This window comes from Pundamilia nyererei, unplaced genomic scaffold, assembly GCF_000239375.1.
Source record: "Pundamilia nyererei isolate P.nyererei 1_Seehausen unplaced genomic scaffold, PunNye1.0 scaffold00725, whole genome shotgun sequence".
NCBI lineage: Eukaryota > Metazoa > Chordata > Actinopteri > Cichliformes > Cichlidae > Pundamilia > Pundamilia nyererei.
The window spans coordinates 33,791-44,172 of record NW_005188126.1 but is presented as its reverse complement, the minus strand read 5'-3'; the positions used below and the strand labels follow the sequence as shown (position 1 = coordinate 44,172).

The window sequence follows — 10,382 nt, the reverse complement described above, 5'->3', positions numbered from 1 at the left end:
TTTTTTTTTTACATTCAAGCATCAGAAAAAAACTAGTCCTGATTAAATTAAAGTTAATTATTAGTTATCCTTTAGAGAGAGTCTCTGTTAGAATAATCATGCAGGACGGTGCACCCTACCTTTCCGAAACCCCAAATGATAAATACATTTGGATGAATTTTGTCTTTGACACATTTGCATCCTTATAGATATATATGAACAGTGATTTTTTTTGCCATGTGACTGAAATTGTTGCTGTAATCTCTTCGAAGATGGCTCATTTTATAAATGTGAAGAAGGCTGGGAAAAACATGGAGGAAAGTGCTATTACTTCTCCATCAGGCAATCATCCTGGAAACAGAGCAGAGTTGAGTGTAGAGCTAAAGGAGGAGACCTGGTTAAGATAGGGAGCAGGTATGAAACACTAGTCATGTTTCCACATGTTTCAGCACAGAACTGTCAGATAAGGTAATTTTCTTCATCTTTTTGTGATCAGGCATTCCTGGAGAGAAGAGTGAGAGAACTAATGAAAGAAGGTGAGGACAAGTTCTGGATCGGACTGACAGACTCAGCAGTAGAGCGCAGATGGTTGTGGGTGGACGGATCACTGCTGGATGAAAGGTTTGATTGTTGTGAAAAAAAAATCCATTTCCAGAATTAATATTCCCAGTTTTTACTTCTTTCTGTTCTTCATCTTTTAGTTTGAAGTTTTGGGCTGGCAAAGAGCCAAACAATGTGACAGAGGGAGATTGTGATGGAGAGGACTGTGTGAGGATGGGAGAAGAATTTGAAAATAAAGATCTGAAGTGTTGGTTTGATCAGTCCTGCTAAAAGCCTCAAAGAAGTATTTGTGAGAAAGCAGGAGTAACTGCAACTTAAATGTATATCTTTCTGAAATACAGTTCACCATGTTGAACACCAGAGTGGAGTGATGCAAATTTTTAAAAGAATTGTTGCAAACAGACAAAAAAAAGAGCACGATTAAATAAATGAAAGTAAAATTTGTGTATCTGGTATCTTCCTTACTGCTCTCATTATTTTGTACAACGAATGTGTGAGCTCCTGTGAAATTTTCAATATTTTTTTCAATTATAAATTGTCCCAATTTTTACAGCTTTTAAGCAATGAAAAAAAAATCCACCACATTTTGGATTTCACTGAATATATAAATATGCAAAATAGCTATTGAAGGAATTATTAATTATTATAACATTTAAAGCAGAATGGAAGACATGTTAAGTGTTAAAATGGAGTAAGTAATAGATATCGTTGAAAAAGAAGTGGAATTGACCATTACAGTGCTTGGAGTCACCTGATTGGCTGACACTTGTCAGTACTGCTATAACTGAGAAATCAACATAAATAAAATATGTTTTTATCTGCGCTCAACGTCACTGGAGTGCAGTGTTGGGCAAATTACTTTGAAAAAGTAATTCATTATAGTTACTAGTTACTTCTTCCAAAAATTAACTGAGTTACAAGATTCTAAAAGTAATTAATTACTAGGAAAAGTAGTTTAATCTTCTGGGATCCAGGGTATAATTGGCCATTTTTGACTACTTTTGATTTTACTTTTCACCTTTAAAAACTATTTACTTTGCCTTTTTTGGCATCATCCATTTCAGCACAACCTCACTTGTCTGAATTTACAGTCATGTTTTCATTTTGACATACTGTATTAACAAAAATCAGACAAAAAACATAAAATCCGAGTAGAAAAAGTTTTTTTTTTACTTTAACAACCACAAACACGTTTAATGAATCATATTTCATAACTTTAAATGCAAATACAAATTGTCAATTTTAAAATCCTAAACACAACTTTTGCAAAGTTATTTGCACCTGTTTACCTTTTACCTTGTTTCTTTTTTAACCATTTCAAACTATTCACAGAACAATCAGCTGTTCTGCATTCAATAAGATGCCACACAAATTATTTGTGCCACTCCAAAAAAAATATTTCTGTCCACTATAAAGGAGAACATCACAGCCTGATACCTGCAGGTCTGACAGCAGCAGGTGTATCATTCCTTTTTCTACCTGGAGACAGCAGTCGCCTCATTGTGCTGACACAAGACAAAATATTAACTACACACTCCAAACACACTAAACGTCTCAAATCTCTCACATCTCAATACTCGCTCTCTCTCTTTTTCTCCTGTCTCTCTCTCTCCCTCTCTCTCTCTCTCTCGCCGTCACTCCTAAAACGTCCCCCTCTACCTAAACATATCATTTTTCAATTTGTCGATATTGTACATTTTTCCACCAACACGAAAGGTTTTTTTTGTTTTTTGTTCATAAGCAGAGGGTGCTTGCGAGCACTGTCCTTAGACAGTAAACGTGAAGAAAGTATTCAGGAAAAAACACAGCGTATATATTGTTTATCATGACTCTGGTTTTACTCCACTTGTTGACCGAGCGAATGAACCCTATTGTAAACTGAACCTGCGTCATTACAAATCGTGTTTGTGTATGAGTGTTAAATTTGATTTAGTGATAGTCGAGTGTGTTTATGCTTGTTTGTGTGGAGAGTATTGATTGGAATTGTGATGATGATGTCCGCTATCACTGTCAATTGTAAGTAAACACTTAATCTGGCTGATGAATCTTCACGTGACTTCCCCAACACTCTGTGAATGGTACTTATGGCCATTGATCAGTGGTTGTTGATCAATGGTCATGAGAATTTGCATAATCATGATGAAGGAACTGACCTCCCAGCCCATTGTTCCTTCAGTGGGCTGGTTTCAGTCATTATGCAAATGTACTGTTTATAAGATTGGAGAAACCTGCAGTCAGCTGAGACTGAAGAAGTCACTTGGCTGAGTGATGAAACGTTTCTCCCACTGAAAGTGCTACGTCCAGATGAACAGAATCAACTTTTGGAGATTTACTTACCTGGATGATTAAGAATTCATCAAGGCAATGATTATTAAAAAGATCTGTTAATAAATCAACATCGTTAGAGACAGGCAAGACCACATTAAAAACATCAGGAAAAAATTTAGCAGCAGTAGAGGAGTTTAAAATATAAGAATTAACAAGATATCGAACAGGAGAGAGGGACAGATGGAAAAGTTAAATATAATAGAATGATGGCCCCAAATGAAAATGTCCTCAGTACTAATAAAGAACTGAGAATGGTGTGAGATAATTAGAACAGTATTGGAGGTGAGAGTGAGCTCATGAGGAGGGGCAGAACCCACAAACTGAGTGGAAATGCAGCTAAAGTAAGCATTCCAGGTGAGGCTGGAGGCCACTGTCAAGAACAAAAACAACATAAGAAGTCTATAAACAGGAATGCAGGTTAATAGTAAGATGAGCCTGATTACCACCACAGAGATCTGTTGGTCATTCAGCCAAATACTTCAGGGGTTGATTGCAATAGTTCAGAGCAGGTGTGAGAATGACAGACCAGAGCGCTCCACCTTGATTTGCACCTTGAACTCAGAACCACCACAGGAAAAATTTAAAAAGACATAAAGTAACCCAATCTTCCCGAGCCATGACAATAAGCAGTATTTTTGTATTTGTATTTTTGTTTTTTACAAAGATTAAGTGAAACCTTAACTGTTACTGGCATGTATGTGTTTCTTATTTTAAAATTTCCTAGAATTTGCACTCATAAGAACCATGGGAACCCTCAGAAACCTTGAATTGAAGCTGGAAACTGTAAAAAAAAAACCCTCTCGTATAGGTAAGAATATGGAGCTCATACACTGCAGCATTATATCAACCTTGAACTGTGTGACCATCAGTGAAATTTAATCTTCTGAGACACAGCTATTATTATGCACATTTTCACTCCTGCTGTCTCCAACTCCTACAAATATGAACAGTAAATTCTTCTTTGCTGCATTCCCTCAAAGATGAGCCCTTTCTAAGATGTGAAGAAGGTTGGGAGCAACACAGAGAAACCTGCTATTATTTATCCACCAGGAAGTTGTCCTGGAGCAAGAGCAGAGACGATTGCAGAGCTGAAAGGGGAGACCTGGTTAAGATAGACAGCACGGAGGAGCAGGTATAAAACATTGCTGTAGGTTCATGTTTTCTGATTCTTACATTTTTGTCATCTTGGCACAGAAAACACAGAGTAATTTTAATCAAAATTTCCATTTAGGAATTCTTGGTTGAAAAAATAAGATACAAAATGAAGGATTTGGAGGACAAGTTCTGGATCAGACTAACAGACTCAGCATCTTAGGGCACATGGTTGTGGACGGATGGCTCACTATGAATTCTGGGATAGGTTGGACCACGAAGGATATTTACCTCGCCTTGTTTCTTGTGTTTTGGTATCAGCCGCAATAAAGGCTCGTTTTTGGTTTATTCAAGTTATTTTCCACGTTCCATTTTGTCAGCATTTAAATCCATTATTCACTCTTCACAAAATCAGCTTCTGCCTGGCTGTTACAAATTTTTGTCTTTTTTACTTCCTCACATGCATACCTAGACTGCATACCTCATGCATACCTCACAGCACTCTGAAAGTTTGGAGAAGGTGGCCAAACAAGACATCATAAGCAGATGTTCCAATTCGGACATATTATATAATCATGGGAGTTGAGCAGATTGTGTGTCCAGTGTATTGTTGACATAAAGCTGATAAGTCAGCCTCTAAAACATCCTGAACAGCAGGTAACGTGGCGAGAGACAAGACCAAGCTACAGGTAAGAGTTTAGAACTGCCTTCTTGCTTTCTGCTCAAATTAAAAGTCTACAGTGTAATGTTTTCCTTGTTCTAATCCAATCAGAATAACATGTGCTGTAAAATCCATTTGTGACCCTCTGATTTACTAAGATGGATCCAAACTCATAATTCCCAGATGAGTTAGATCATGTCATTACTGTTTTTAGTTGTGCTAAATGTTTTATAATGTGAAGACAACAGAAAACATTTTGCTTTGAAAAACTTTGTAGTTTGTTTTGCTTCATTAAATTGTAATGATGGTCAGTGTAATCAGGTAAAGACCCAAAAACTGGATACAAAATGAATTCATGAAGAATATTTTTCAATTGTCTTCAATTTATCATTTAGATCTATTTAAACAGTTAAATTGTTTCCTATATTTTTTGCTCCCACTGTATGTTTTAATAATAATCTGATCACGTTGTGTGGTGAATTAACCCTTTTCATTTGTAGTATTTCACTGAGTTTATTTTATTTCCACATTGTGTTAAACATTTTCCTTAAATTAATCTGCTGCCTTTTTATTTTCCGACATAAAATATTAATTACAAATACTATATTAGAGACCCTGAACTGGTTAACGTTTTTTGTTGTTGTTGTTGTTGTATTTTTACATAGAGATTCTTGAGCTTTTCCTCCTTTCATCAGTGTCAGTCACATTTATGGAAAAGATCCCATTCATGAAGCATGCAATAACACCAAAGTGAACAGAAACACAGTCCAAACAACACCAGCTGTTAGCACACTAATCTTTTCGCACACATTACCTTGAAACCTGAGGGCGCAGTCAGTGAATGATACTGTGAGCTTTTTGGCACCGACAGTGACGACATGTATGTGCACAAAGTATTGCAGCTTTTGTCATCGAATACTTTGTCCAAATACCAAACTGATGTTAGGTATTTGTGATTTTATATACTTTTTTGTTATGTTGACTGTAAATGTTGTAAAGGTTGTAAAGGTGGCTTACTTTGCTGTTTCCAAACTACTGGCTAGTGGAAGTGGATCACTCAGTTCTACTTTTACCAATAGATGCATTTAATTTTAAGAGTGGAGTCTACTGTGAAGTAGTTATGAGAGAAGTAAAGGAGAAGAGAGTTGACATGGTTATAAAATCTGTGCAGGGAGGAGGGTTTGAGTAAACAGGTGGGATAATAATACAATGTGCTTGACAAACCACTCAATGACCCTGGAGCACTGCATTAAAAACATACAGTTGTTTAGTGAAAATGTCTGTACAGACTCAGGAACACCGTTCACTGCAATGTCCACAGAGAATATATATGTAGACAATGCTGAGGATTGCATAAATGTGTTCCAATATAAAATAGACCCTCACAAGGCTGACTGTGTCGATCCAGGTATCCTGGCTAAAATGTAAATCTACTATTTTTTCTTCTCCACAGCCTCCAGCAAAGCCATGGACTCTAGTGTGCCTCTCGTCCTTTTGCTGCTCATGTGCAGTTCAATCATGGTCGAAGCCCAACTCAAGGTGTATGATCTGCGAGCGACTGATCTTCCCACCGTTGTCCTGTTAACCACAGATGCCTATGTCACGGTGTCCTCTGGTTTTACTTCTCTGGGTAAAACATCTGTTCGTTACAATGACCCGAACCCCTGGTGGGAAGAGGAATTTTCCTATTTCTACATTGAGGAAAATGACACGCTGACCCTCAAGGTTTATGACGTAGACTTGGTCTTTGATGATTTGCTGGGAGTCTGCAAAAGGCAGCTCAAGGTGGGAACCTATCAGCATGACTGCTTCCTGACCAAAGGCGGGACTCTCCATTACACTTATACTCTTGGTTGAAACAGTCAGTAGGCATGCAAAGATTTGTATGACATCTGATGTCCACAGGCAGCCTTCATTTACCACAGCTTAACAATGTAGACTATTATAGTAGATCTGAAATCCATTTTCAGGGTTTTGATCATGCTCACATTAACCGAAAATATTAAACCTCTTAAAACCTGTAAAGTTTTTCTACTACACTTCAGTCCTTGCTGCCTTGTTTCACCAATTGAAATAAAGTTTCTTGCAATGAAAACATGAAAAAATAAAAGAATGACTATGCAAATATTCAGAGAATGTCTGACATGTATGATTTAATAAAAGAAACATATTGAGAATATTGTGACTGACAAACAGATTTTTGAAGAATAAAAATATTTCTATCCATTTGAATTAAAAAGAAGTTATGTTGAAATTAATGGTTATATGAGAATAAGCCTATGGTTACTAGGATAAATTGAATGAAACATGAAGTGACTGTATGTTCATATACATACATGGAATTAATAATAAGTCACTTTAAGAATGCCTGACCATCGGTTTGTGCCTTGAAGCTTAAGCAAACTTGTGCAACAGGGCAATGATCAAAAACACAGCAACAAATCCACCTCTGAATGGTTAAAAAAACAAATTCTGGAGTGAAACATCAAAGCCCCCAGTCCCCTCTGAGGTTCCAGAAACTGGGACAATCCTTTTTGTCCTTTTTATGGCTTTATAGTGGGAGTAAGGGCGCCCTCCGTTTGCGAGGTGCGCCTGCTGCTTGCGGCACAGGGAGGAGAGGGCGGGGCGGTCCAGAGGGAGTCTTCACCCAGGGCGCCAAACAGGTTAGGACCGCCACTGCGTGACATTTCTTCTCATTGTGTTTGTTATTTTTCATATTCCAATGAAGGCTTTAAGTGTTTCAGAGTGATCACATACAAGAAAATAAACCTTCACAATAAAACAGGAAATGATAAGACACACATACTAAACATGTACGGAAAGATGCACACTAAATCTATCTGTGATATCAGGATTCACCATGGTAACAGGTAAAAATAGAGCAGCACCATCGTTTTAATCCAGTGAATATGTTTCATTGTTGACTGTGATCTTCAACAGAGAGATGAAAATAGTCATTGTCCTGTTGCATGACTTAAATTGGGCCAAGCTTTTATGTTGTAATAAAAAACAAAACGTCATTAATCACAAAATGAAAAGCCAGCCAAGAAACAACAGAAACCATTAAATAGTAAAGACTGGCCCTGGATATGCAAGCTGTCCAGGCTGCCCAAGTTGCAAATGATACTCGTGATACTGAGGTTACAGTGAGGCTGGGGCTGCACGAGGCCCACATTCAACTCTGGAGGCTGGGGTTTAGGTTCTTGCCTGAGTGATGGGTGCAGGATGATCAGCATGCTCATGATGTTCTTCATTTTGAGAATACACAGGATTTCCAAGGAACTCAAAATTCTCTCAAAATGATGATCTTGATTCTCAGCCAGCTGTGGAATGGGTTTCACTACTGCTTCTGAACCAAATATCACAACCAAACAACTATAAAACCCAGCAAGTCAAAGGGAAATTATTAAAAATACATATGTGTGGCAGTTTGGTCTGCAGCTCGGCTACAAGGGAGGGGCAGTCCAGTGTGTTCAGGGGCAGTGATAGGGGAGGCTGGCCGAGACAGCCGGGATCCATCATTTTAATCATGCCTGCCCTATTTCAGTATTTCAGTAGCTGCTGGGGCCCAAAGAAGGAGTTGGATTTTGAGCAGCTGACTGTGAGGGTGAAAAGTGACATCAGCAGCCAGTAAGAGGAAGAGTGAATGAGCAACAGAGACAGTGACAGTGATAGCAAGACACAGACTACCAGTCAAAGGTTTGGACACGCACTCATTTGATGGTTTTTCTTTATTTTCATGAATATTTACATTTTAGATTCTCACTGAAGGCATCAAAACTATGAATGATCACATATGTATTGAACAAAAAAAGTGTGAAATAACTCAAAATGTTTCATATTTTAGATTCTTCAAAATAGCCACCCTTTGCTTCGATTCCTGCTTTGCACACTCTTGGCATTCTCTCAGTGGTCACCTGAAATGGTTTCCCAGAGATGCTGAGCACCTGTTGGCCCTTTTCCTTCACTCTGCCGTCCATCTCATCCCAAAACATCTTGATTGGGTTTAGGTCAGGTGACTGTGGAGGCCAGGCCATCGGGTGCAGCACTCCATTACTTCTTGGTCAAATGCAGCCTGGGGGTGTGTTTGGGGTCATTGTCCTGTTGAAAAATAAACGATGGTCCAACTAAACGCAAACCAGCTGGGCAGCTATTTGACCATAAAGGCCTGATTCACACAGTCCCCTCTGAACAGTTGATGTAGAGTTATGTCTGCTACTGGACCGCTGTGTGGCATTTATCTGGGCTCTAATAACTTGGGATTTCTGAGGCTGGTGACTCAGATGAATTTATCCTCAGCAGCAGAGGTGATTCTTGGTCTTCCTTTCCTGGGGCCGTCCTCATGTGAACCAGTTTCGTCCTAACACTTGATGATTTTTGCAACTGTACTTGGGGACACATTCAAAGTTTTAGCAATTTTCTGGACTAACTGACCTTCAGTTCTTAAAGTAATGAAGGACTGTTGTTTCTCTTTACATAGCTGATTGGTTCTTGCCATAATATGAATTCTAACAGTTGTCAAATAGGGCTGTCACCTCTGCTGCCCTAGTTCACAAACTGCAGCTTGTTCAAAATGCTGCTGCGCGTCTCTTAACTGGGACTGGTAGGTTTGAGTCTATTACTCCAGTTCTTTCCGACATGCACTGGCTCCCATTAAATATCGTATTGATTTTAAAATCTTATTGTTCACTTTTAAAATCATAAATAATACCGTGCCCAGCTATCTTACTGATCTCCTCAGCTTTTATACCCCTATAGGAGAGCGCTTAGATCAGTAGGCCAAATGCTCCTGGTGCGACCTAGATCTCGGCTTAAGACCAGAAGTGACCGCACATTTGCCTCTGTTGCACCCTATCTCTGGAATAATCTCCCTCGAGCTATTCGCGCGTCTGATCCAATTCAATTGTTTAAATCTCAATTAAAAACGTGTTTATTTAGCCTAGCCTTCCCGGCTGCCTAGAGCCTGCATTTGTAAGTGTACTGTATTTTATCGTTTTGCTCTGAATAATGCTTATAATGATTTAAACTTCAGCCTTGGCTTGTGCCTACTGTGCCTGCTGTATTATTGGTTAGTTATGTCTCCCACCTGTCAGTGTATTTGTACCTGTTATTGCTCTAAATTGGTTCTGTGAAGCACTTTGGCATACCTCTTGTTTTTAAATGTGATATATAAATAAAATTGTATTGTATTGTTGTATTGTGTACTAGCTTGACTTTTTCACAAGACAAGTGATGGTCCCAACCCCATTAAGAAGGCAAGAAATTCCACAAATGAACCCTGACAAGGCACACCTGTGAAGTGAAACCATTTCAGGTGACTACATCATGAAGCTCACTGAGAGAAGGCCAAGGGTTTGCAGCACAGTCAACAAAGCAAAGGGTGTCTACATTCACGAATCTAAAATATAAAACACATTTCGAGTTATTTATCAATTTTTTCTTTGCTACATAATTCCATATATCTTGCTTCATATATCTGATGTCTTCCGTTTGTTTCTACTATGTAGAAAGTAGTAAAAATATAGAAAAAACATTAAATGAGAAGCTGTGTTCAAACTTTTGACTGTTAGTGTATATCTATATGGTAACTTGTGGATTTTAAATCATTTAATATGCATCTGTTAATCCTACAAGTTCAGCTGCTTGAGTTGAATAGTAAGTAAGTAAATAAAATTTATTTATATAGCACTTTTTAAGACAAGAAACTATAACAAAGTGCTTCACATGAAAATGTAAAAGCATATCAAACAAACAATATAAA

At 38.1% G+C, this 10,382-nt stretch overlaps 2 protein-coding genes across 2 annotated transcripts in view; both read left to right on the top strand.

The window, feature by feature from the left end:
• Positions 1 to 810, top strand: part of LOC102213933 (hepatic lectin-like) — a 2,558-nt gene extending 1,748 nt beyond the window's left edge. Inside the window, exons 5-7 of the mRNA XM_005754887.1 lie at positions 252 to 376; positions 476 to 600; positions 681 to 810. Coding sequence (XP_005754944.1) covers positions 252 to 376; positions 476 to 600; positions 681 to 810 — 380 coding nt within the window. The remainder of the gene's footprint in view (positions 1 to 251; positions 377 to 475; positions 601 to 680) is intronic.
• A 6,671-nt stretch (positions 811 to 7,481) lies between these two features.
• The window catches only part of LOC102213650 (C-type lectin domain family 4 member C-like), a 20,360-nt gene continuing 17,459 nt past the window's right edge, over positions 7,482 to 10,382 (top strand). The window contains exon 1 of the mRNA XM_013907983.1: positions 7,482 to 7,491. Coding sequence (XP_013763437.1) covers positions 7,482 to 7,491 — 10 coding nt within the window. The remainder of the gene's footprint in view (positions 7,492 to 10,382) is intronic.